This window comes from Fusarium redolens, assembly GCF_020744475.1.
Source record: "Fusarium redolens strain MPI-CAGE-AT-0023 chromosome Unknown BKA55scaffold_1, whole genome shotgun sequence".
In the NCBI taxonomy this organism is placed as follows: Eukaryota; Fungi; Ascomycota; class Sordariomycetes; order Hypocreales; family Nectriaceae; genus Fusarium; species Fusarium redolens.
In genome coordinates, this window is record NW_025763664.1 from 4220061 (window position 1) to 4246696 (window position 26636).

The following is a 26636-nucleotide window of genomic DNA, read 5'->3' on the forward strand; positions in this document are numbered from 1 at the left end:
TTGCAAGGAGAATGAAAGGATTCTGAATACCTTACTCTAGCCACCGGGACCAAAGAGAAGTCCGCTTCTTGGCAAATCCGAAGCTATTTTATGCCCATCGACGGCTCAACTTCCTTATTCGAATTATTCCCGTTCTTTCAAATTTCGAATGGGATTCCTGTCTCGTCTTTTGTCTTGTGCCATCGTCGCTCAGCCTCTTTTAACATAGCTTCAACCCCGCACTGTAGACTACGATTCATAGACGCACCCCTACTATCTGTCTTGTGAAGATTGAACACCTACTATTTTGGTAAATGCTTGGAAACATAGCTCAACTGGGCCGTGTTCTTTCACAGAATACAATGAAACGTGACTCTGCAATTAGCCATGTTTTTGACCTCGGCGATTATGCGTCTTTCTCGGCGTTGCTTGTGATAAACACATTCGCTCAGCCTCGTTGTTGGCAAATAAAAGATATATAAGGCTCCAAGAAAGGCCAGTTCTCCTGTTCGACATTGTACTTACTTTCCACGCAGTGAAATTGTTACGTGTCTCAACTGTAGTACAGGTCATTTGTGGCGTGTCTATACTCTGAGGAAGGACCATACATCTGCGCTTTGAATCCTTGATAGCGTCATTTCGATCCACCGTCTGCCAGCAACGCAGCCTTATTATCAATACTATCAACAACTTAACCGCTGTTGTTTCCTTTCTCCTCAAAAACTTCTACACGAATACTCATATCTTGATATTTCTATCGACCACAACGCAACAATGGCTGCTCCCGCTGAAAAGACCATCTCTGACCTCAGTGGTAAATGGCTTCTCGTATGCTGCACTCCCACTCCCCCGCTTCAACATACAATACCCCTGTATCTTGTCACTGACATTGGTTCGCAATAGAACAAGACTCTGTCTGATAGCTCTGAGCCTATCCTCAGCTTACAAGGCATCGGATACCTCACCCGCAAGGGAATTGGCATGGCAACCATTACCGTCGACATCAACCAGTATAACGCCCCTCCCAAGCCTCCCAACACCTCCACCGACGTTTTCACCCACATCGACATCACCCAATCTGCCTCTGGCTTGACAAGCACCCAGGAGAACCGATGCCTCGATTTCAACAACCGTGAGCATTCGGACTGGCTCTTCGGCACCGTCAGGGGTCGATCCAGGTTCGTCACTCTCGATGAGATTGAGGAAGACTTCCTCAAGACTGGCTGGCTTGTTGAGGGCGATGGCAAGTTCATCCAGAGCATCGCTGAGAGCGTCGACAACGGCTGGGTCGCTAATCAGATCTGGGGCTTTGAGGAGATCAACGGCGAGAGGAGATATGTGAGGCATATCCTGGTGACCAAGGGTGACAAGAAGGTCACTGCCAAGCTCATCTACGACTACCAGGCTTAAAGATAGGATTGCTCCAGAACACTACTTGACCTAGTATAGACGACTGACGATAATAATTCTTGATTATCGCTCAATGACTCATGCAACAGTTGCTCATGAGACAAATATGATTTCATTGACCGATATGGAGTCATCCTAGACTGAATTTCAATGCACCAATTGCACCACACAACCTGTGTTCACCAGTGTATATTATCCCACATATTGCGCTATGTTGAAAGCAGCTTTCCTGCCTGGCTGGCTGTTATGAGCCTGCCGTAGACTCCATGATGCTCAGGTCATGGTTTCCCTAACGCCCATCCATGATGCTTAATTCTCGTTTGTATTTTGTTCCCTGCGACTTATTCCCGCGGCCTTTGTTCCTCGGGATTTTCATCACAACTCTGGCAAATCACATGCCAAAGATACTACTTTACTCGGGTCTTCGTTTCACAAACTCCTCGAGATCCTGTACCGTCGCGACGCCCAAGACAAACCTCCTCTTCTCATCCGTGATAACAGCAAACTCCTGCTTCCATGGCCCATCAGGTACGCCGCCACGGAAGAAGCTCTCAAGCTCCTCGAGAGTGGTCTCCATGGTAATGACTTGGTAGGTACGGCCCTTGCGCTGGAAGCGTGTCATGGCCGCCGAGAGCTGATCTTCGGGCTTGACTTTGCCTGAGTCGAGAAGAGACTGCAGGTGAGGAATGGATATGTAACCTAGCAGTGCGCGGGTGTCGGCATCGACGATGGTAAGGTGCGTGTAGTCGCGCTCAAAGGCGGACAAGAGGGCGAGGGAGATAGCATCGGAGGGGTTGAGTGAGAGTGCGGCCGGGGGGTCGAGGTCTTCGACAGTGGCCTGCGATGTATCAGTCACAACTCGGAGGAATAGAGTTTCTATGGAAGCTATATGCCCATAGCCTGGAGCGCAAAGTGGTGTCATGAGCAATGCTAGAAGTACATACCCCACGATATCGAGAAGACCACTTTGTAACGAGGGGTTGCGTCGCACCCGACGTTGTGGTGGTAGCAGCTGCAGTGGCCATTGTATATGCGATAGCTGTAATCGATAGCGGAAGGCAGGAATTGGGTAGTGATTGGCGAACAAGTTGGTTCAGTTTGATATGTCGGGGGGTTGAAGCGATCGCGGGGCAGGATTCTGTACAGTCAGTCAGGTCCTAGAGTCACGCAAAACGCTCTAATATGGTGGGGCAGAGAAGAAAAATTGGGAGCTTTTTTGTTAGTATCATGACATGGGTCATTTCGGTGGTGAATTGATAGACACTTCTTCTTCAGCCAAAAGACTTTCTATTACTGGTATTACTGCAACTAATCCAATACTAAAAGTATAGATAGCTTGTTATCAGTTCAATAGTTAAATATGCTTGATTGGAGATGGTGAAACTGTGAAGGATAAAAGCGGGATTCTGCCTCGTTTATTATATCATCCTATATGTATTATCTCTTTGAGCGGTGCAAGACTCTAAAGGGTCACTTGCCCCACTTAGCTTATCTAATCATACAAGTACCTGCAGGGTATAAGAAGTTCTTGTTAGACGGCTTTTTTAATTAATATATATAAATCCTTATATAAATTAACCTTAATAAGTCTTAAAGAAAATAATAAGCTCTTTAAAGATATAAGATAGCCTAGATAATTATAGCTTTAACCCTTACTTAAGGTGCAGCCATAATGACCCTACTGGGGTGCCGATTTTTCCGCCTAAGGAAGGCAGAGGCTCTAACTTTTAGCCTTTTAACCTAGAATATCGTGATTTTCAGATTAACCCTCTGCCCTAGGAACCACTTAAATTATTCTAGTTTTTTATACCTATTTCCCTTATATAGTTATAGATCGAATATACTAATAGCTAGGTTACTTACTTGCTTGAAAATGCCGTTATTAATAACTAAAATATACCCCTTTCTAAATACTTATATATACTTAAGTAAGAAGACCTCTCTATTATAATAGCCTATATATAGCTTAGAGTTATAATTTACTTAGGAATTTATAGGGAAATATTAATTAAGGACTATTAAAAGGCCCCTAGCCTAGGAAATTAGCGCCTTCTTTACTTTTTTATAAAGTTTATATTATTACTTAAGTTTAAGCTAATTATAAGGTATTTCTGCACTTTTAACTATATTAAGCTCGATATAAGGGATAAGAGTAATCTTCTAAAGACCTTCTAAGTAGCTAAAGAGTAGTCTAACTATATATAGAAGGCATCTACCGAGCTCTATCTTCCAGGGACTAATCTAACTGTAAATAAGTATATAATCCCTTTTACAGGCAGATCTAAAGAGATAATAGTTATTAAGAATAAACCTATGCCAGTAGGGTTTAAAGTCTAGGTTATTATGCAATAGGGCTACTTTCTGTAGTAGCTTTAGTATATAAAGGCATTACTATATAAAGCTATTATTATTAAGCTACCTATACTAAAGCCATATAGCAAGTAAGGAAAGCTTTAGACTAAAATCCTTCTTAGTAATATATAGAGTATTATAGTTTACCTATTAAAAAGGCTGCCAATATAGATATATTATATCTTTATAAATAACCTATTTTCCTTACTGTATCTCTTCTGCTATCTTCGGCAGCTTAGATACGGTGCTACAGGCACGGCATGCCCTAACTACGGCATTACTATTAAGATAAAGTATATAAAAAAGACTAAAAAGGCTCCTAATGGCCGGCCTTTAGAGTATAATAAGGTAATATTAATCCTGATATAAGATAAATAGGTATAGATAACTTTATATATATTTCCCTTACTAATTTATCCCTTTTTATCTCCTTTAGGTTATTTAAATTGCCTAAAAAGATAGTAATATTATGCTTTTCCTTTTAACTATATATAGCAGAGCTCCTTATAAGCATATATTAAAAAAGAGGAAACTGCCTGCTAAAAGAGGCATAAAGGCAGAGGCATAGTGCCTGCAGTAGGTCTTTAATAGAGATAGCTTTAAGATAATCCCTATTCCTACTATTGCCGCTATATATAACAATAAAATAAATCATATTAACCGCGGCGATTAGATATAGTTATATATAATATATAAATATTATTTCTGCTATAGTCCTTAGCAGGCGCTGCTTTAGTCTTTCCTTCTTAAAGTTATACTTGCAAATAGCTTTATTTTGCAGCTTTATATATAATAGCCTTATTAGAAGCCTTATATAATATTAAAAGACTAGAAGGAGTATATCTATAATGCTATTTTTAATAAATATACTTTAGAAAGTTATATCAGGAAGAGAGGCTATATAAGGTTAGAAGAAAATATTAAAAATATAAAAGTATAGCAAAAATACTTATAAAGAGATATTAATTATATTAATAGAGGATTAAATTCCTCCTGCCTAGCTTATAAGGGCTTCTGGCAGGGTTAGCCCTAACCCTTTAAAAAAAGGAAGATAAAAGGAGGTTATTTATAGCTAGTATTAGGAAATAACCAAATTTAGAAGAGCAGGTATAGCTATAAAGTATATAATATAGTAATTTGTAATAATAAAAACTGCTAGTACTTCTATTATATGCTATTTTAGGTATAGGTGGAGGTACTGATTATTGCGCTAATTTTGATTCGCTCTAGACCCCTGTCGTGACCGCCTTAGAGTCTTGCACCGCTCAAAGAGATAGCTAGTGTCGAAATAAATCATACATCGGGGTTCAATAGGAACAGAGCTCTAGCTATCCCCACAGCTCCAGGAACAAGCCCCATCTGCAAGCCGTGGATCTTCCCGCTAGGGAAGTTCTTAATTAGCGTTCAACACAAGGTCGATCTAAGTGAAATTATATGTATATCAAAGACGAAGCAAATGGTTGAGCTATTGTAGGACCTAGTAAGTATTTACAGAGACCTAAAATGCCTTACACTGGTGAGATAAACAAGTGTCAAATATGATATGAGGAAGCGCATCAACAAGATGGAAGGCAGGTGTGACAAGCGTGATGTCACCACCCGCTCAAATGTGCCTGCTACGGGCGTCATCCTCCTTCCCGTTATTCACGGAATTGGAAGTCGCATACCACCTTAACTCCGCAAGATAAGGTACTACAACAACTTCCTTGGACGTTTCCTGTTTTCTTTCTTTCCTCTCATCCTGCGATATATTCTCTCGATACCTAGTTTCTGGGTTAAGCTCGCTCGCTGGAGCTGAAAGGTCATATCAGGTACGTTTAATAACAGCAACCGTTTTTCCTGCGTCACATTGTATCAACAGCCGGCTCAATCGGGCAGATCATATCTCGTGCTCCTGTTTTTGCGCCTTTTCTTTGTCCCCTTCTTATTTATCATTACAATCATTCTACGTGATACTCTTCTTTAGAGTTTCAATTGATCAGCTCCACTCTTGACTTGCATGAGGTATCACTAACACACTGGTAGAACATCATCGCCTGCATCGGACTGCTATAATGTCCCCATTGCACCCATCCAAGGACGTCCTCCAGGGAACGCTCTACAGCCCCCTCTCAGCAAAGCCCCGCACTCCTTATGAGGCTCGCCTTGAGCTCTTTCCCGCCTACTCCTCCGTCGTACAAGATGCAAAGGGAAAAGCCAAGGAGCTGAGCGTCGAGGCTACAGCCGAATTTGAAAAGGCGAGCGCAAAAGCTCAAGCTAAGGCTGGAAAGATCGAGTTATACTCTGGGAAATACTATGCAGCCTGCACCGTTGGTGGTCTGATGGCCTGTGTAAGTGTCCATTTTAGTGTTCAGACGAGGAATATTTCCTCGTACAACACTTTCCAGCATAAAGAAACTGTACTCATCAGAAACAGGGTCTCACTCACGCTGCCGTAACTCCCTTGGATCTCGTAAAAACCCGTCGACAGGTTGATTCCAAGCTCTACACCAGTAACTTCCAGGCCTGGGGCAAGATCTACCGTGCTGAAGGCGTTCGTGGTATCTTCACGGGTTGGAATCCCACCCTCTTTGGCTACTCTGCCCAAGGTGCTTTCAAGTATGGTTGGTATGAATACTTCAAGAAGACCTACTCCGATATGGCTGGTCCCGAGGCCGCGCAGAAGTACAAGACCGGTCTGTATCTCGCTGCCTCTGCCTCTGCTGAATTTCTTGCCGATCTCGCTCTCTGCCCCTTTGAAGCCGTCAAAGTCCGTATGCAAGGCTCGATCCCTAACCCCTACACCGGAACAATCCAAGGCATTGGCGCCATCACAGGCAAGGAAGGCGTCGCTGGCCTATACAAAGGTCTATATCCTCTATGGGGCCGCCAAATTCCCTATACAATGATGAAGTTTGCCTCGTTCGAAACCATTGTCGAGATGATCTATGACCGTCTGCCTGGCCAAAAGAGCGACTACAGCAAGGCTGCCCAGACTGGTGTCTCCTTTACAGGTGGTTACCTGGCTGGTATCTTGTGCGCCATCGTCTCCCACCCCGCCGATGTTATGGTCAGCAAGTTGAATTCCAATCGCCAACCTGGTGAAGCTTTCGGTGGCGCCATGAGTAGAATATACAAGGACATTGGTTTCAGCGGCCTATGGAATGGTCTCCCCGTGCGAATTGTCATGATCGGTACTCTTACCGGACTTCAGTGGATGATTTATGTAAGTATTCCTGCGCAATCTCGTTGGCGACGAGATGTACCTTCTGAACTGTCTACTAACAACATGTGAAGGACTATTTCAAGATCTTTATGGGTCTTCCAACCACTGGCGGTGGTCCACCTCCAGCCCAGAAGCAGGAGTAGGCTATCTCGGCTCGCCCTGTAAAAGTGCATATGAGTCGCTTGTGCCGTAGTTGTCAAGGACTTTTGGTGTGTGTTAGTTTTCTGTTCATTCAAGTGGATTGGAAGCAAGAGACAGTATTGATAGGCCAATAAACAAACCATTTCCACGAGAGCATTGATTCCAAACAACAGGCTTCACAGCCTGGTTGAGGGTTATCGCCGGGATAATCGGATCTATGTGGAACGGCCCATCCGCCTGTGGAACACCCAGCTTATCAACAGCCATCCTTGTCTGGGCACGACTTCGGTCTCGAGCAGCTGTAGAGGAAAATATGCTACGCTTGGCCCTATTCGATCCGTGAGAGGGATTTGTATGTCATCCCGCTGGTTTCCTGCATGAGCGATCTGGCAGATATATGGAAGCCTGCAGCCGGAGGCAAAGCGCTAATCGACAAGGGAGGTGAGCTCAAGGTCTTTTATGCTACGAGTAAGAATGCTTGTACCTGGTTCTTGCTTTGCGAGCTGTATATTACAAGGAAAGCCGGCTTTGCTGCTTACATTTTGGATTCATAATATGGAAACCGGAGCGAGCTGACAAAAGAGGGTCTTGTGTTTATACCGGTATTACATCTCCGGTTGAGCGTCCAAGGCAATAAGGCCCTTTAGGATAATTGGGGTTGACACCAATATTATGATATCAACACACTTATCATGTCGCTTGACAGCTCCATTTGACGTCAGTTGTATTCTATATCAGAGCTGCAATGAGTGGTTCTTTCTCTGAGAGTGTAGGTATTGCTGTGGTGGAGAGAATCTAGGCTTTCCCCAAACGGGCACGTCTGATGCCGTCATGGTACATGATGAAGTTGGGTGGGCACCGCAGGGAACGGCGCGGTTTGTGTGCGTTGATGCAATGCGATGCGCGGCCGGTTATGAAACTACAGAGAGCTAGTGGAACTGACGCTTGTTCCAGAACACTGCTCCCTTTGGTGAAGGTGGATTTTGGGTAGCATTACCACTGCCTATAGGCGTAGCAACGGTTCGCCGATACTCCCTCTCCGCAATCCAACGTTGGAACAGCATCGAGGATCTAACACAGTCAGGATGAACTGGCAACACTGGCTTCAACCGTAAACATATACTGGGAGAAGAATATCCACTTCAACGGAATTCTCGGGAGTCGGAAAAGATGGGATGCCGAGGGATCATTCTGTTTATCAGTAAGCCGCACCAACGGTGAGGTGAGCAAATATTCAAGACAATCAGACAGAGTCTAAGGCGGCCAGCAACATTTCCGGGACCGACGCACGTGAATAGCCCGGATATCCGCAGATGATAAATAAGGACTTGAGGTCCGTACCTAATTTCCTAACCAACACAAGCTGTCGTGTCACTTGGGTGGGGTGGATGCAGTCAGGAGACCATTTGCTGTCTTGCTATTTCCAGTACCCGTGCCTATTCAAAGCATAAGAAGGCATATCAACAGTAACGGACCGACTGAGGGCGATCAGGATGGGAGGCAGATCAAACTGATAGGATACCGTCACCGCGGTTGTGAACGAGTGGTCTAGTGATTGGTGATAGTTCAGTTGCAGGGTGGGTACGGGGGATGTGCCGCATGGCAACCCCACACTCTGAGTCTAACTAACGCTTCGAATGAGGGGTTGTCTTGGGTTGGTGAGCATCAATGTTGATGAGTTATAGAAATGCTCACGGTAGCGACGAACTGATCAATGGCATGATTGAGCTCTAGATCTATAGCCATAGCCAATGTTACCCATGCCCAATGCTGGAATTCCTCGCATGAATGTCCAAAACTGATGTGATCCAAGGTAGCCAGAGAACTAATCATTTGTCAGTCAGCTTCCATATTCGTTGACATTTAACAATGCCAAGGAGCAAGGGTTTGACCAGGAAGTAAATCTGGTCTTGCCTCGCTTTTTGATCTGTCCAAGGAGGATGACAGAAGGGAGCGCCTGTGATCAAGACTCTAAATAAAGAGCACGTTGCTTTGCATGAGGCAACATCTTTACAGAAAAGACAAACATTTCCACCAAACAGAAATGCTGTGCCAGCAATACAAGGCTAGACATGGCATCTAGGAGGAGGGATCGCAGTCTAGTCCAGCCCACCTCAGGAACAAGACAGATATATCGAATGGGTATCCAGCCTGGAGGGTTGGCCAAGGACATTTCAGTGAGGTGAATGTTGCTTCGGTCAGCACCATTACAGAGTCCAAGAAATGTATCCGACTTGGCGGTGGCTGGTCTCCCTCGGCAACCGGTTGTGGCAGAGTGCTGAAAGCTCGACCACGTTCAGCCTCCCGTAAGAAACTGAGTCGTCGTCAGGTCGGCTAGAAGTGATACTAGTGAAAGGACAATGACCTCTCACAGCACAGGGGGCTCTCAAGTCGTCCTGAGCCAGGGGCTTTGTAGCCGAAGAGTTGTGGCGCTGTTCGTTATTTACCGCACCTACAACAACAGTGTAAGTTAGTGCTTGAATTGACGATGTCATGTTGGGGACTCGAATGCCCCCTAGAGCTAAGAACTGTTCGTCGGTTGCGGTTAAAGGCAGTTAGCACAGCTTTTCGTACCTGTGCTATCATAGGTATCGCCTCTGGTTGTCGCAGTGTTCTCGAATCACAAAAACCGTTGGGGTAAATTGTTAGTGCAGAACGTACCGGGAACATGTGCGAGGAGTTTTCGGTGACCATTGCCGGTGTGGCTGTTTAGATGTTCACTGTCGATGCCAGACAGGAAGAAGATGAAGAATTTTCGCTTTCTGTTGTTATTGTGGAAGAAGTTTATTTGCTGAATTAGAAGCAGGTAACTATCATTGGCATCGGCCTTGCCGTCAACGGTTTTGAAAGATTGGACGGGAGGGGATGCAGGAGACAAGGTCGATACTCCTCCGATGGAACCTTACCTGCCTTACGAATTCTATCTCCAAACCAAAGGGTCAGACCCTCAACTTGGACCGGACTCTGGGGCCATCAACTCAATTCTATCGAAACGATTCCGGTTGTGCTTTGAAAGGCCCATCTTGGTACTCTCCATATCTTGAACTCGTTGTCCAATTCTCACTCATATTCGTTTCGATGTCTCACAGTGGTCAATCCGATGCTTGTTCAAACTCCATATCCATGTCATTACATTTTAGCCCTGGTAGCGTTTGGCTCTACTGTAACAGCCAATGGATCCCAGACATGGGGCCACTCTGTCTGGCGTCTATCAACCGTCCACACCACGTTTAATCTTCAGCCAGGCCCTTGGACCCCAGTAAACCCAAGCAGGACCCTCCTCAACGATGATGTCGTTTGGCAACTATGGAGAGCAAAGATGTGGAGGTTATCTTATGTGATCAAAGACTCTTGGCAGAGGTAAGCTACCAGCTCTTCGGACAAGCAGCTCCCGAAAACCCGAGAGCGGTGTCTATCTCTACCTCATGATTTAACAGGGACATAGGAATCGAGTTAACGCGCTCTGTTTCTAGTTCTGATTCTGGGATGGTAGTTTCTGGGGGACCCACTCGAGAGGCACCATCATGACAGCCTAGTGACTTGGAGGGGGGCCATTTGGGGGCACTGGTGGTCTAGGCAAACTGGGGTTTGCGCGAGCTGGAGCCCTTTTCGTAGCTCGATGCAGGAGAGGAGAGTCGAGACGGCAGCACTTCCGGCTGTAGAAATGTTGCTGGAGGTATCGATCACTCTATCCAACCATTATCGGCATCATTGTCGAATAATCGTGCGCCAAAGAGGAAATATCCGGATGGGCTTTGCCAACGGGTTCTGTACGTACCCATAATCGGCTTGTTTAGGCTCTGGAAACTCTCATCATGACTTTTTATGCCCAGACGTACCGTAAAGATCGTTACGTACAGCTCATGTTATCCATGATCCAGGGCCGTTGCAAGTGAAATTCCCAGAAAGACACATAGCCAAAATATCCACAACGCAGGACTTTGCAGGCTTACAGCACCTACCATGTTGGGGCACGGCACCATCCAACCACGAGGCCACTGATCCATCCTTCTCCTTCTTGAACCTGACCTGGGTCCAGGTCACTCCTCCTCCACTATTACTTCCCCCGGACTCGACCTCTACTGTACTAGGGCATCCTCCCGCCACCTTCATCCCTACCTGCCTCGACTGCGCCTGCAGTTCAACCAAGGTAGTCAGTCTTTCTGCAGTTGGTAGCTGTCTCGCCTGTCTTTTCTCTTTTTGCCGTTCCAGCAACTTGACACCTCTCTTTTACATCCATCTCAAGGTGCCTTGGAATCCGCCTGGTAACTATATCAGATTATCTCCAGCCAAGACCATCGATTGCCTCTTGTCTCCGGTTCGGCTTTTAGATCACCCCAAGAAGATCCCTCCGGCGCTATCGCATCCACGCCACACACCCGCGCCTCGCTTTCCCCAGGGCGCCAGCCATTATCAGCGCCATAATTCATTCCTCGCTCACAACTCGATAACTCTAAAACCGACTTGGCTTGCGCTTCCTCAACTTTTCCCGTCTTGCGCGACTCTTTGGTCACTCCCAGAAGATACGAAGCCATTCGCGAATGGTCACTTGTCTCAATTGTGATCGTCTTCGCTGAGTGCTGCTGCTGCGCAGCTGTTGCGTGCGGGTCGGCCTTTTGATAACGTCCCTCGATCGGCTCACCCATCCACGGCTTTCCTACTGAATTGCTTGCTCCAACTGGAGAGATCACGACATCGCCATGGCCGGCTTTTTCAACAAAATAAAGGGTTCTGGCACTGTACGTCTTGGACTCGCTCCTATGTTCCATTTCTGCCCTGGACTGCCCCAGTTCCATCTCCTCTCGCTCACTCTAAGTTGCGCCAAGATTACTTCTCATGACTGACAAAATCCCTCTCGCTTTCGGTTTATAGGCCACGACCACCACACCCAACAAGCAAGATGTTGTCGCGAAGAAGAAAGAAGAGCCTGTGCTCGACCTCACGCCGCTCGAGAAGATGCTCCAGAATGCCGCTCCCCTTCGAGACGACGGCGCCGATCGCTTCTTCGGCCTCGAGAATGTACGTCGAGCCCTGCCTACTCCCGCCCTAATTTTTATTTCTTCTCATCATCGTCAATACGTTATCATCGCAAGAACTAGGCTAACATGAAAACAGTTTGGGAACACATGGTACGAAGCGCGTGAGGCATCACACAACCAAATTACTATGCTGACTTTTCGTGTAGCTACTGCAACTCGATCGTTCAGGCTCTGTTTTATTCCGAATCCTTCAGGAACAATGTTGTCAACTATCCCCCGATTACGCCCTCAGAGACAAATGGCAGCCGACCAAAGGTTCCCATCACCATCAGACCTCCACCCACTGACCCTGTCGAGAACTTGCCAAAGCAGAAGGGCCTTAGCACATCCCAAGTGATCAAGCAACGACAGGCCATGAATCAACAGTTACCTGGACAGGTTGGCGTTAGACCCGAAGACAAACCTGATACACCAGAATACAAGAAGAAACAAGCTATGATTAAAGGACCTATCCTAGAATTAGCGCGAGAGAACGCCACTTCTTATGGCATGAATGAATGCACATTTACTGGACTGAAGGATATTTTTCTGGCATTACTGGAAAGCAACACCCATACAGGAGTCCTCAGTCCCCAACGATTTCTCGAGATATTCAAGCGCGACAATGAAATGTTTCGAAACTCAATGCACCAAGACGCTCATGAGTTCTACGGTTTGGTGTTGAATGATGTCATCAACAGCGTTGAGAGCACAGCCCGCCAGATGCAGTTGCAAGCGCCGGCTGACGGTATTGATGGGCTGGCAACTTCAGTGGGACACGCTCTTGGATCTGCCATGGTAAATCATGCAGCTGGGTCAAGTTCCCCGGCAACAGGATGGGTCCATGACATTTTTGAAGGCGTTCTCACATCAGAGACCAAGTGCTTGACTTGCGAGACAGCTTCTCAGCGCGATGAGACATTTCTTGATTTGTCCATTGACTTAGAAGAGCATTCATCAGTGACATCTTGCTTAAGGAAGTTTTCGGCCGAGGAGATGCTCTGCGAGAGAAACAAGTTCCACTGCGACCACTGCGGTGGCCTCCAGGAGGCTGAGAAGCGGATGAAGGTGAAGCGGTTACCCAAGATTTTGACGCTCCACTTAAAGCGGTTCAAGTATACCGAGGATTACAGTCGTTTGCAAAAGCTCTTTCACAGGGTCGTGTATCCCTACCACCTGCGCATGTTCAATACGACAGACAATGCTGAGGACCCGGATCGACTGTATGAGCTGTATGCAGTAGTGGTACACATTGGTGGTAATGCCTACCATGGTCACTACGTGTCTATCATCAAGGTTCCGGGCAGGGGATGGATCCTGTTTGACGACGAGATGGTTGAACCGGTGGACAAGAATTTCGTCCGCAACTTTTTCGGTGATAAGCCTGGAATGGCTACCGCGTACGTTTTGTTTTACCAGGAAACGACATTCGAGAAAGTGCGAGAGGAGCAAGAGAAGGAAGGCATGGAGGAGGTGAAACTCGCCAGCGAAGCAGCGAACCTGGCTCAGGAGAATGGAGATAAATCAGACACTGCGCCTCTGAGGCGGCAAGCAACGCAGCCCATGTCACCCCTGACGCATCACGAGTCAATGGCAAATCTTGCCCATGCCAGTACGGCACCAGCCATGCCTTCGGCTCCCCAGCCGGATCCTACGCCCCCAGTAGCAGCTGCAGCTGCGACAAATGGCTTGACTCGCATCACTACGCAGAAGGAAGAAGCCAAATCGAAAGAGGACAAGAAACGAGAGAAGAAGGAGCGCGAAGCTGCTGAGAAGGCCGAGAAACTCGCGGAAAAGGAGCGAGAGAAACAGGCCAAGGTTGACGAAAAGAAACGAAGAGAGGATCATTACAAGGCGATACAGGCACGACGAAATGAAAACGATGAATTAGCCAAAGTGTTGGAAGCCAGCAAGAAGTCTGCGGCACAAGAAGAGGATGCAAGAAAGAAAGAAAACGGATCACCTCAGAGCAATGGAATTCTCGACCGAACCAAACGTGGCAGTAAGTCGATGTCAAGAAGAAGTTTCTCGCTTTTTCACAAAGACAAGTCGGCTGGGCAAACCCCTGAGATCTCCAACGGTGGTGATACGAACGATAAACACGAGAAGCTCAAGGATCGCCTCAGCTTCAGCCTGGGACGTAAAAAGAGCACGAATTTGCTTTCGTAAACCCAGCACACATGCACGTACCTATCACGCTTACATATGGGGGAGGAAGAATTCCGAATGCATTACGTCGTTGTGGTCTGGGGGTGTTGGCGGATGGCAGGATACCCATGCACTGTAAATGAAGCAGTCACTGCATGAAACAAGAGCATAATAAGGCGACGAGGGGTCCTTAAAAGCATTCAGCATTCAGGTCTCTGGGTATTTTTCCTGTTCTGAGCTCTGGGAGAAATAGATTTGCCATAGCTTGCATTATGTCCAGGCAAGAAGGCCTAATTACAGAAATGCACCAAGTAGAAGATGGAACACGGAGGCAAAGAGCAGAAGGCAAACTTGGTTATTACTGGTCGGATGAGCTTGCTTGATCGATGAATGTTGAGCGAGCGCCGAACGAGACCACCCATAGCGTGGCAGCTGTACTATACATAGGTGTTTGGAGGTCCTGGTTGGAAGCCCTCGTAGGCTCAGACAGGCCTTTGTGCATTTAGCTATTTGGGTATACTTTGAACAAGACAAGACGCCTATGAGCGAATTGAGCAGACAACGTCTCAAGCATTATGTGAATGTTCCAACATTACATATGCAATAATATTACCTTCGATACTATATCATGAAGAGGGTACCGCATCTCATCCTGTCTCGTTCCATATCGTATTCATATCAAGGAGTAGTGCTCCCTCGTATGGCCTCCCGTAATTCATATCAACAACAAAAACTCCAGTTCCAAGATTAGCCGGACTCCATTGATGCCTAGAAAAGTCTACCGTGTCCTCTTTTTACAGCTGCGCCTTGCATGTGGCACCCCTAATCAACCAAGTATGAGCTCATAGAGGATAATAACGGAATTGACAAAGATCAGTGGCACTATTGCTACGTTAGCCCCTCTTATTGTAGAAAGCGCAGTAGTAGCTCGTTATGATTGCGCGGCGTGTGTTTGGACGTTGAACGTACTCCTCATGATGGTTCGGACACTCGCGATGAGATTGATGATCTTGGCTTTGACGCTGGCATCAGGGCCAGCGCCGAACGCAGGGTCGTAAGAAGCGGGAGAGAGATTGACTGAGAGATCAGGTCAGATATGAAATTCGCGGGGATAGAGTCGAGCAGGGAGAATTTCGTACTGCGCGCGAGAAAACGATCTTCTGAAAGGACAGCGACGGCGTTGATGAGTAGAATACAAACTGAAATTGATATTAGCTGTTGCGCTCTGGATAAGGAGAGCAAGAAGATTGTTACCGTAGAGAAAACTGCCAAAGAACCACATTTTGGGCGACGGCGCTGAAGATTAAAAAGGGATTGAGAAGGGGGGGGGGGTTCTTGATTGAAAGTTGGCGATGATGTGTAACCATCTGAAGGACTTGCACTGGAGGTGGTACCTGGTTTCGGGGTACGTACCTTTTGCCATGGTGGCTTGAACGGTGCAAGAGCTGAGGTGGGGAAGGGGAAGGGGAAGGGGGTGACGAGTGTTCTGTGGCGGGTGATTTATTAGACCGATCCGAGGACCCCTAAAGAGGTAATAAGCTCTGGACAATTCATTCAATCATGTTGAACAAACGAATTTAGGTAAGTTATATTTCTTTTATAGCGGTTGATTTGATATGAAGAGATTCTTATGATCTGGTGGCTTCTCTCATCTTTCAACTCTTTCTGCCTTTTGCTTGAAAACCAAGCATCTAGATACAGCAGGTCTCGTACTTAGAGCTCAACATCAGCCAAGATGAAGGCTTCAGGTACATCACATTTTCCCTTTCAATTATGAAATTATACTAACTCTTCCTAGATATAATCCTAACTTGTCTCCTCATCACCGTCCCACTGGTTCATCTCCTCGTATCTCCTTATACAAAAGTAGAGGAATCTTTCAACATTCAAGCAGCCCACGATATCTTAATCTACGGAACGCCTACTCAGGACATACATGAGCGCCTTTCTCATACCTACGACCACTTCACCTTTCCCGGCGCCGTACCCCGTACTTTTCTCGGCGCTGTGCTCCTCGCAGGGTTGGGGCAGCCCATTGTCGCTCTTGTTGGCTTTCAGCATGCACAGCTTGTAGTTCGAGGAATCCTTGGTGCCGCTAATGTTGCTGCGCTTTTGACATTCAAGGCTTCTCTAAAAAGAGCTTATGGAGCAGGTGTTTCAGCTTGGTGGGTGATGTTTATGGCAAGTCAGTTCCATATCAACTACTATATTTCCCGGACATTGCCAAACATGTATGCCTTTTGTCTCAGTAAGTCATATGATTCACCATCAACTCTGAAAGCATCAGCTCACCATAACTAGCTACCATTGCTTCGGCATTCCTACTTCCCCAATCGTCGCCTCATCTCTCTGCTGCTCGTCAGAAACAAGCTATCGCTCTCTTGGTCATCGCAGCAGCCATCTTCCGCTCTGAAGTCGCTGTTCTTCTCAGCACTACAGGACTCTACCTCCTTCTCACAGGCCGCATCGGTCTACGCCCCTTGATCCTCACTTTCCTCGGCTCATTCATCTCTTCACTGCTTATTTCAGTGCCTATTGACTCGTATTTCTGGCAGAAGCCCCTATGGCCTGAGTTATGGGGTTTCTATTTCAACGCTATTCTTGGATCCTCGTCAGAATGGGGCGTTTCTCCGTGGCATTACTACTTTACTTCGGCGCTGCCCAAGCTATTGCTTAATCCTTTTGTGCCAGCGTTGGCTGTATATGCACTACTCCAGCCTGGCACATCACGGGCTACGCAGACTTTGCTGATCCCCAACTTGCTCTTTGTGGCCATCTATTCTGCTCAGCCTCATAAAGAGGCTCGTTTCATTTTCTATGTCGTGCCGTCTCTAACTGCTGCTGCAGCTCTGGGCGCCAATTTTGTCTCCTCTCGCGCCTCTAAATCCATTATCTACCGTGGCGTGTCTGCCCTTGTTGCCTTATCAGTCCTCGTCAGCTTCGTAGGCAGCACTGCCATGCTCCTATTCTCTTCACTTAACTATCCTGGTGGTGATGCTCTTCAACAGCTCTCTTACATCGCCCGTGACGACCCTACTCCCGTCATCGACGTCCACGCCGACGTCTTGACTTGCATGACTGGGTTGACCTTGTTTGGGCAAAACCCATCTGGTCATCCCATCGCTTTCCCCATCACTCCCGACCCTGATTCTACGGCTCCTATTCTAGTCTTCGACAAGACGGAAAAGGGAGACCAACTTTACTGGCCGCGTTTCTGGGAGCGATTCGACTATGCTCTCGCAGAGAACCCACGCAAGGTGTTGGGTGGCTGGCAGGTTATAGGAGTTGTCGCGGGTTACGACGGTATTGAGATTCTCAAGCCTGGCTCTCCGGCTGCAGCAGATGAGAGCGAAGAGGGAACACTCGGTGGTGAGAACATACTTGGGCTGGGCGCACATGTCGCTGCTCTCAGGAATCTAGTCAGAGGTTATACAGGTGGTTGGTGGATTGGGCCTCGAATGTCACCCCGAATCCGAATTTTGAGGCGTGTCAGTTAGTTAGATCGTCAAGACAAGACAAAACAAGCTGTCTGTTTCCATCACAGTTCAATGTTCAGTCAGTGTAAGGCCGTGCCTTTTGATACTACATCGTCTGATTTTGTAACGCCCTATCATATCGTATAAACAATGCATACGTGCTTGCGTAGACTCCTCGATGCCATCCATAACCCCTGGGAAGAAAAGGACCCATCCTCCCAATTTACAGTGAGCGCAACAAAGTATAGTACGTGAGCCTCCTGGCAGACAAAGCAGCCAGTTATCAATATTTCCTTGATTTCCCCATAGCCCAACGCCATGTACTGCCTTGCCTTGCCATCTTCGAACCCAATGTCTTTTCCAACCCCAACCCGACCCAACCGCAAACACATCGTGAGCACCTCGCACCGAAGCGTCTGGTATAGAGAGCAAACCCAGCACCTGATCAAAAGACAAAGTTTCCCATCCAAAAGTCCCATCGCATCCTGCCATCCCTAAATCTTGCAAGCAAAAAGCGTTCTGTTCAGCCTCCCCTTGTCGTAATCCTCGTGTCGCGTGGGTGATTATAGCATATATATGTGCTCGGGTTACGTTCCAATTAACCAATCATGTGAACCCAATCACAACTCTTGCTCTGTGTCGCTCCCTTCTTCTGTGTCAGGATCGTCGTCGTCGTCATCATCATCGTCTTCATCCTCGCTGCTCGAGGGATTTGGCAGCGCACCATACTTCTTCCTGTATCGCTCAAGTTCCTTCCTCTGCGCCATGAACATATCCAAGATCGCAGTCATTGGGCCCTGGAGATCTTCTAGTTCCTTAATAGGGCCACCACCAGTAGCAAGGTGACGCATCGCTAAAGTCGATATACAGGTCTAACGTTGTCAGTAAGGTTCCACTCGTGTATCGGCCAGCTCAAACTCACCTCTATCCTGCTCACTTGGTGCTCCAAGAAGTTCAACAAGAAGCGATCCGTGACCTCTCCTCCGCGCTGCTTCATCCTCTCGAGCAATTCTGTCTCGGGTGGTTGCAGACCTGGAGCCTCATTGCCTTCCAGCGAGCTGCAAAGCATCTCAAGTCGCAAACTTATTCTCCAAAGAGTCCAAATTGCATCTGGGTCAATGCTGAGCTCTGCCCCGGGTGCAAGGACGGCTGGCTTATCGCCTCCTCCTCCTCCTTCTTCCTTCCTTTCATGCTGCAGGTGGAATTCGATACGTCCAGCCAATGCATGAGGGTAGAGCGAGTACACAACCTCGGGGTTTTCTAGACCCTTCAACTTCTTCTCGCCCATTTCTTTAACCTCAAAGCCTTGAGAGGTGAGGGATCTCAAATCCTTTCGAATGGCACTAGCATACGTCTCGTCGTCAAAGGTATCCTCAGAGCCAGAAGCGTTACCACGATCTGTATCTTGATAGTTCTCCAGGCACCGCTGTATCTCCGAGATGAAGTCTGTCGAGACTGTGATCTGTCCACCATCTGCGACCGCAGAGATTCGAGCCGCCTTATTCACCATGGGTCCGAAATAATCCATACGTCGTGTAACTGGATCCGTCTCACTCACACAGTCTCCAAAGTGTATACCCATTCGCACCGACAGTCCTTTGAAAATGAGACTGTTATCCTTGTCATACACAGGCTGGCAAGACACCGAGTTCAAGACTTCTGATGGCCAGTTCACATCGAGGAGCTGCATCTGAACGGCAAACGTCCACAATAGTGCGGACGTGGCCGTTGGGAAGGAGACCATGAAAGCGTCACCTTCAGTCTTGACCTCGTAGCCACCGATTCGTCTCAGCTGTCGGCGCATGACCTCGTTGTGGAGTTTGATGGCTGATCTCATGGCACTGGGGTACATCTCCCAGAGCGTCGTTGAGTTCTTGATATCAGTGAAGACAATCGACACGTTACCCGTAGGTGCTGGAATCTCTGCCTCAAGTCGGTTGAGGGATGAATCGAGAACATCGCCCTTCGTCCTTCGGCCCCTCCTGGTATTGAGAACCTGGGCGTCATCAGGGATACCAGACGGATAAAGCGACATACTAGCACCGCGATGAAGCCTGGATCGCTCGACCCGTCGCTTGAGGTCAGCAACACTTATCATCATGACCATAATTTTGCCCGAGGCGCCGTATGCGATAGCCAGGTCACGAAGCTTCTGGGCCGCTCGCATGAGATCTTGTCTCTCGGCTCTCGCAATATCTGTCACTAGACCAGGCGACAGGTACTCCCAGAGTTCACCGGTCGCGATCAGGATAATGTCATCCTGCTCTCGAATGGTCATATTGCTGACATAGGGTGCCGCTTGTACGGCCGGCATCAAGTCGACGTATCCAAAGGCGCGTGAAACCTGCAGTAGATCGTTCAGTCTTCCGTTGCGAGAAACCCATCCACCAGCTTCACGAATGCGCGATCTTTCATTGGGCTCGGCAGGATCATGCTTTCGGGTCAGCATCTTATGTGTACCATCGGTTTGGATCACCATCGCTTGTGCGTCACCGACGTTTGCAACATATAGTTCCGTACTTTGAAGATAAACCACAGTTGCCACACCTCCTGAGTTAAGATCCTCCTTAGTAAGTATCACAGGCTGACCAGAGCCCCTATGCGTCTTCAATGGCCGCTCCTCAGATTGCTGGATAGCAATGGTGACCAAATCCTTGTTGAGCTGGAGGAACGAGCGTCGCAGTGCATCAACCGGTGTTTCGTTCGATCGTGTTTTCAACTGCTTCAGTTCACCAGCGAAAATGTGACCAAAGTTTTCATGCAGATATTTAGCGATCTTGGATCCACCGCTGGACAAAGCTTGTCCGTCAAACAAGCCCAAGAGCATCTCTGTTTCTGACGAGTTGAACCTTGGTACCACGAGGTCAACCGTTGACAAGTGCTCATGCTTACCAAGGGTATCGGCCATACCATAAGGCAGGTGGCCAGCGAGTGATCCAGATGTACGGACACGTCTGTCCTCACTCTGATCGGGAATACTGGGCTGAGTGAGAGTGACATCCATCAGACCCAGGATACGCAAGTTAAGCAGACGGCTGAAGTCTGTATACTCCTCACGGTTGACGGCGCCAGGCCCAAGAGGACCTGTGTTCGTCTGCTTGATCTCCAGGCGCTTGTTGCCAGACAGATTCAGATATCTGAGGTTCGGGTTGAGATTCCAATTCCAATCATAGGGCACGTTGGAGATGTTGTATTTCAGGTAGTTACTTCCACAATCGAGAACAGCAAGGTTCTTGGCCCGTGAGATATCGGCTGGCAAGTTGGTAAACCTGTTGCCGTTGATGTAAAGTGCCTGTAGTAAACTGGACTCCTCTAGATCATCGGCAGGCAATGTCGTGAGAGCGTTTCCGGATAAATAAAGCTCAACTAGTTGAGGCCAGTTCTTGATCGATCTCTGTGGCATGTCACTGATTTCATCGTTGTAAGATAAGTTGAGCACTCGAAGCTCCGCGAGCAGTGTGATCTGGTCAAAAACATCGTCATCCAGACGGTTGTCGGCCAAGTGAAGATTACGAAGGGACCCAGCAAATGTGTTGTTAAGCCTTGATGACATCCCGGAATCTTTCCTGGTGTTAACTGTTTGCGTAGGGGCCGACGGAGTTGCTGATCTAGACACAACTGATGTCTTACGGCCACCCTTCCCATAGACAGACACGACAGAGCTCTTGCGATCGCCAGCGTTAAGGGGAGACGGTCCGACACTGAGAAGTGTGCTCGAATTTTGACTGGGTCTTCGGTCATCCGACAACTCTTCGGTGCTTGCTGTGGCCGACAGAGTTCCGAGAGGGGCAGCTCTTCCATTGACAGGAGGGGGCGCAGGTTGTGATTCCTCTCCTGGTATCCGTGGTGCTCTGGAAGCAGGTTTGGGGAAGTGCTCCAGCACGTTGGAAGAGGCGTTGAAAGTCTCCAGTCGATTCGCCCACCACAACTCCATGGGCAGCTTGGAGATGTTGTTGCCTCGAACATTGAGCACTCTCAGTTCAGTTAGGCAACCAATTTGAGCTGGTAGCTCTCCCACGGAATTGTTCGCAATACTGAAATGCTCAAGTCTGCTCAAGGTACCGATTTCTTGGGGCAATGAAACAAAGTAATTTTTATCCAGGATCAAGTGCTCGAGGTTGACCATGTTCACAAATGATGAGTCAATACTGGCAAGCTGAGCGTTCGAGAGATTCAGTATCTTGAGTGTAGGGACGGGGGCAACAATCTCGAATTTGTTGAGGGGGTTCGAGTTCAATTTGAGTTGTCGGAGAGACTCAAACTGTCCAACAAAGGCAGAGACGCAGTTGTGATCAGCGGAAAGGATCTCAAGCTTCGGGAGCTCCGAAATGATGTCGATGCTCGAGATACCATTGTACTTAATGTCAAGTTCACGTAGGCTGACAAGTTGTCCAAATGACGCTGGCACAGCGTGCGTAAGTCTGTTGTTAGTTATCAACAATTTCTCCAAGTTCTTTAGGCCGCCAATCTCGTGAGGAATTGTTGCAATGGCGTTAAAACTCAGATCAAGGTCGACTAAACTTGGTAGATTGCACAAGAAAGTCGGGAACTTGTCGAGGAAGTTAGAAGAAATATTGAGAGACCGAAGTGACTGGTATGCTCCAAAGTAAGAAGGCAAGTGTTTAAGCCGGTTGTTGGCTAAGTTCATCTTCAGCATCCCTGTAAGAGAGTTGAGCTCGGCATGCTCCAACTGCTCCAGCCGGTTGTTTGCAACATCCAGAAAGGTCAATCTGTTTGCTCGACTCAGACTGGGCGGTAGCTTCCTAGCTTCGTTGTTGTTAAACTTGATGTCTCGAAGATGTTTACAAGACTGTATAAAGTCTCGCGGGACGTCAAGCGAAAGGTTCCGCGAGAGGTTGAGAGATATAATCTCCATGGCCTTAGAGTATAGGGAGATAGGTATTGTGACAAGGTTGCGACCAGAGAGATCCACGTAATTAAGTTTCTGAGCCCGAGCCAGGCCCATGTCGGTTGTTTTGGCATGAAAGTCGCTTTCCCTCGCAGACAAGAACATGAACCTGCAGAGGTAGCTGTTGTCTTCGCGGCCAAGATCTTCGATTCTATCCTTTTCCTCGTAACCGACTTGTTGTAGGAGCCGTTTCTGCATGAGCAAAGGTCGCTCAGGAGGTGTCAAAACCCTGATAAGATCATGCTTCTTCATGATAATATGATAATTCTCCAAACCGTCAACCACATAAGTCTTCTTAATGACTTGTGAGATCACATCCGTAACATTCGAGTCCAGAGACATCGAATGTGTAGAAAAAGTACCATCTGAGCGAAAGATTCGAATGCAGTATGGCGATGCCTTCTCCTCTGGGCGAGGGGGGCTACCGATCTCATCAAGTTCAGGGCCATGGTAAGAGTTGTCTTCGGTATTGCGTCGCACCGCCCAACTGTCAGGAGCATCCCAACGGCCTTTAGGCGCTGTGGAGATAATGGAATCGTGGCGCTCAGGCTCGACATTGTTAACGAAGCTAGTATCCATAGGTGTAAGTGGAGGAGGTTTCGTTAGGATGCCCTCCATATCGTTCAGGTTGGTATCGAGATGATATATATTGTTAGGATCGTTGCGATCAGTCGGTCCAATCGCATCGTCAACATAATCTTGAGGCCGATGAGTTCGTCCCTTCTTGGCAAAGGGAAACTTATTGTTGAAAGTTGCTCCACGTTGACCTGGAACTGGTCGCATATCAGGGACGTCACTCGTCTCCCCTGGGCCAAGTGTCCCTGAGAACGGCAATGTAGTCGTCGATACATCGCTAGGGCGGTGCAAGTCGGGTTTCGAGGTCTTCGGCTGGAGAGATCTTGTTGATTGAGGTAGGTCGCGAAGTCGAGCAATATCGTCTTTATCTTTGTGATGCCTCCTAAGTCGTCCAAAGATTCCGCGTTTACCATGATGATGACCGGGTGAAGTTTGTCCATCAACTTGGGAGGATTTCGTGCTCCAAGTCATTCCTGCACTTCTAGTACTTGGTGTCGGGCTCTGGCCTCTAGATTTGGTTGAGTACATGGCGCTACTGCCCCCGCGATCGCGCGACATTTGCGTGCCAATCGCTGTATCGTCCCTACTCATTGTCGGCCGCAATGTCCGAGGATCATCATTACTCTTATGGTGTCGGTGATGCCCGGGTAAGTGAACTATAGAATGACCCGACCTCGAGGATGACGATGTCTTTGGGGGAATTTGTGAGGAACCATCACCTACATATCGCTCTCGATCGGGTCCGGTCATGATGTCTCGGACGGGAGCTTCGCCATATCGAGCGATGTCCTATAAGATGGGTGTCAGTGAGCCAGCCTCGCTGGTGGGAATGCTATGGGTGAGATGACAGCTAAATCGAATTGGGCACTAAAAACAAAACCAAGGGATAATTTCGGAGAGGAATGTGTCGATCGTGGAACAGACCGGGGGGCCACCAGGGGGTCAGGACGATGAGACAGAAGCGGGAGTTGTACGTACACTGTTGTCCTGGTATAGAAAAGGTACCACCTCTGGTGCAGGAACTGGAGTTCTCGGCCTCGAAGATGATGGTGATGCATCGCGAGTGTGATCCGTGGCATTGGAATAGTTGCGATCTCTATGTGTGGGGCGGCTGTGACTATAAGAGCGTCCACGCTGGTCCTTGCCCGCGAGCGAAGTGGGTAGGCTGCCATCCGAGCTATCGCGCCCAGGGAATTCCTCGCCAAAGAAGCCCTGAAGTTTGCGGAAACCACCTCTGGTTATACTAGTTTTGCTGCCCTGACTGCTCGCTGTGAGGATACTGGCAGCGGATGGGCGTCTGCCATCGAAATATGAAGCCTCGGGGGCATCGTGTTGCGAGGGGTGAGAAGGATACTGGTGCTGATGTGGTTGGCGGTTACTGATTTGATGACCCGGAGAAAGCTGGGAGGCGAGGGAGAGGTTGTCGCTCGAATCGTTGAAGAAACTGGTCGGCATGTTGGAAGAGGTCGTAGGGGAACCAGACTGGTTCATCCACGGTGCTATTTGAGGGCTCGCGCCGCCGGTGGGCGGAATCTGGTGAATCTGAGGGACTCGGGAGGTTTCGAGAACGGCGAGCTCACGTCGATAATTGGTGAGGTCGCTCATGCGACGGTCTTTGGGATGAGCATTGGCGCCGGCGCGAGGGGCGAAGTTTGGAGCAGTTGGTGAGAGCTGAGGCTCATCCTTGAAGGAGGACCTGTGAGATGCGGGAAAGCGTTTAGCTGGATGGCGGGAGGCGAGATGAACGGCGACAGGGCGGGAGATGGCAGCAGGGGATCGGGAGACGGGAGACAGCATATTATTGGAATCATAATCACAACTATAAACTCACCACGGGTTGCTCAGTGAAGAATTGCCATCAGCGCTTAGGCGAGCAGAAGGATTGGGAGGAGGTTGCTGGCGAGGCGTCGAGGAGAATATCGAGGTATTAGAGGTGGTAGCAGCAGCAACAGCAGGGGAAGCTGTCGCAACGGGAGCAGCGGCGGAGGATGATGGAGTTGGTGTTAGAGTATCAACGTTAGGTGCCGGATTGGGAGTAGGCGAGTGAGTGGGAATGGGAGTGGAGATAGTAGAAGCGGAAGCGGGAGCGGGAGTAGTGGAGGCAGTCGAGGGTGAGGGCGATTGCGATTGCGATTGCGACTGAGATGGTGACGAGGACCTCACGGTGACTGCAGAGTATGTACTACTCTCGGCGCTTGCGGCGCTCGGACTGTTGCTATTGCTTTTGCTGCTGCTACCTCTTATTTTGCTTCTGCTAGAGCCCGTGATCGAGCTGATGCGATTGAAGGGCTCATTCCTGGTCATTGTCGCCGGGGCGTGGATGGCGTTGATGGTAGGGCCCTAGGCCATAGGGAATAATATGGGTAGGGTCCGGATGAGGACAGGACAGACGACAGGCACGGAGCAGCTAAGCATAAGCAAACACGGTGGATAACTTGTTAGCGAAAGAACAGACAAGGCCCCGTCAGTTCAGTTCAGTCCCGTTGATAGGTACCCAGTCAGTAGAATGGGTAATAGACGAGTTCGGGTTCGGGGTTGCAAATCGTGACTGTGAGCGGCGGGGGTGAACGGACGTCCAAAGCTACTAAGGTGGGTGAGATTGGTAGATCCTCTGTAGCTAGAGACATAGACGGAAAAGGTGAGGTATGTAGTTTTAGAGATTGAGATTAGATGAGATGAGATATCCTAGAAGGTAATAGGCAAGGCAAGGTAAGGTTAAGGTAAGGTACGAAGTAGACCGAATATGTAGTAGTTGAGTTCACGTCATGTCTGGAAACAAGAGGTGGGCGTATGAGGCTGACTGAGTTGGAGCTCCCTGTTCCTGGCGATGTCCAGGTGAGAGGATGAGAAGAGAAGAGGATTGGATGTTTAGGATGAGGGCAATCAGGTCCAGCAAGTAAAAAAGAGTGTGCCCGATGGATAAGTGAGTTGGTTGTAGGTAGGACTATTGTACAGTACAGATTAGGTATAGATGAATACCTAGTCTAGGTAGGTAGTAGGTAGGTAGTGCTATGTACGGAACTTGTTATTAGTGTCTGTATAGTCCAAGGGCAGGCAAAGAGACCTTGGGGACATGCAGTAGCATGCAGCCAGCGGTCGCCAAAGATGGGAACTAACTGTCCGCAATGCTGGCTGCTTTGGTCATTTGGTGCTTCGTTCAGGGCAGAGTGAGGTTGACCAGGGTCTGTCCGCTATGTCTGGGCGGGATGAAAGACGAGAGGCTGGTTCTTAGCGTCACCCATGGTTGAGTAGTGATGCTCAGAGCTGTCTCTGAGGTGTCTTGAGTTCCAGGGCAGTGTCCACTAAGCCACTGTCCCTGTCCTCTTGAAAGCGAGCTAACGACCTCAAGTATGTTGAGCAAGGTCAGGGCAGGGTAATGGAAGGTAGGGTACTCGCTGGTTACGCCCGATCCAAGATTCAGG

The 26636-nt window shown here is 48.3% G+C and overlaps 7 protein-coding genes across 7 annotated transcripts; 4 read left to right on the plus strand and 3 right to left on the minus strand.

The window, feature by feature from the left end:
- The first annotated feature begins 295 nt into the window (after window positions 1-295).
- On the plus strand, window positions 296-1560 carry BKA55DRAFT_551315 (uncharacterized protein). Its single transcript, XM_046191359.1, has 2 exons — window positions 296-807; window positions 883-1560. Exons 1-2 carry the CDS (start codon window positions 754-756, stop codon window positions 1387-1389), a joined length of 561 nt encoding a protein of 186 aa, XP_046057103.1. The 5' UTR covers window positions 296-753; the 3' UTR covers window positions 1390-1560.
- Window positions 1561-2790, minus strand: BKA55DRAFT_551318 (uncharacterized protein). The gene is made up of 2 exons (XM_046191360.1): window positions 2334-2790; window positions 1561-2227 (listed from the first exon to the last, which is right to left on the minus strand). Exons 1-2 carry the CDS (start codon window positions 2412-2414, stop codon window positions 1802-1804), a joined length of 507 nt encoding a protein of 168 aa, XP_046057104.1. The 5' UTR covers window positions 2415-2790; the 3' UTR covers window positions 1561-1801.
- A 2588-nt stretch (window positions 2791-5378) lies between these two features.
- On the plus strand, window positions 5379-7132 carry BKA55DRAFT_42047 (mitochondrial carrier domain-containing protein). The gene is made up of 4 exons (XM_046186050.1): window positions 5379-5552; window positions 5767-6071; window positions 6158-6946; window positions 7018-7132. The coding sequence occupies exons 2-4, from the start codon at window positions 5796-5798 to the stop codon at window positions 7087-7089; spliced, it is 1137 nt and encodes a 378-aa protein (XP_046057105.1). The 5' UTR covers window positions 5379-5552; window positions 5767-5795; the 3' UTR covers window positions 7090-7132.
- A 4655-nt stretch (window positions 7133-11787) lies between these two features.
- On the plus strand, window positions 11788-14274 carry BKA55DRAFT_532941 (uncharacterized protein; the record flags this gene model as incomplete). The annotated part of the gene is made up of 4 exons (XM_046189404.1): window positions 11788-11826; window positions 11960-12106; window positions 12203-12216; window positions 12273-14274. 4 exons carry the CDS (start codon window positions 11788-11790, stop codon window positions 14272-14274), a joined length of 2202 nt encoding a protein of 733 aa, XP_046057106.1.
- Window positions 14275-15184: 910 nt separating this feature from the next.
- On the minus strand, window positions 15185-15774 carry BKA55DRAFT_732472 (Yos1-like protein; the record flags this gene model as incomplete). Its single annotated transcript, XM_046201220.1, has 3 exons — window positions 15508-15774; window positions 15393-15452; window positions 15185-15330 (listed from the first exon to the last, which is right to left on the minus strand). Exons 1-3 carry the CDS (start codon window positions 15533-15535, stop codon window positions 15185-15187), a joined length of 234 nt encoding a protein of 77 aa, XP_046057107.1. The 5' UTR covers window positions 15536-15774.
- Window positions 15775-15808: 34 nt separating this feature from the next.
- On the plus strand, window positions 15809-17820 carry BKA55DRAFT_670144 (Alg9-like mannosyltransferase family-domain-containing protein). Its single transcript, XM_046197953.1, has 3 exons — window positions 15809-16001; window positions 16052-16501; window positions 16555-17820. The coding sequence occupies exons 1-3, from the start codon at window positions 15989-15991 to the stop codon at window positions 17748-17750; spliced, it is 1659 nt and encodes a 552-aa protein (XP_046057108.1). The 5' UTR covers window positions 15809-15988; the 3' UTR covers window positions 17751-17820.
- A 529-nt stretch (window positions 17821-18349) lies between these two features.
- Window positions 18350-24669, minus strand: BKA55DRAFT_497436 (phosphatase 2C-domain-containing protein; the record flags this gene model as incomplete). Its single annotated transcript, XM_046186469.1, has 3 exons — window positions 18350-18601; window positions 18652-24003; window positions 24193-24669. 3 exons carry the CDS (start codon window positions 24667-24669, stop codon window positions 18350-18352), a joined length of 6081 nt encoding a protein of 2026 aa, XP_046057109.1.
- Window positions 24670-26636: the final 1967 nt, after the last annotated feature.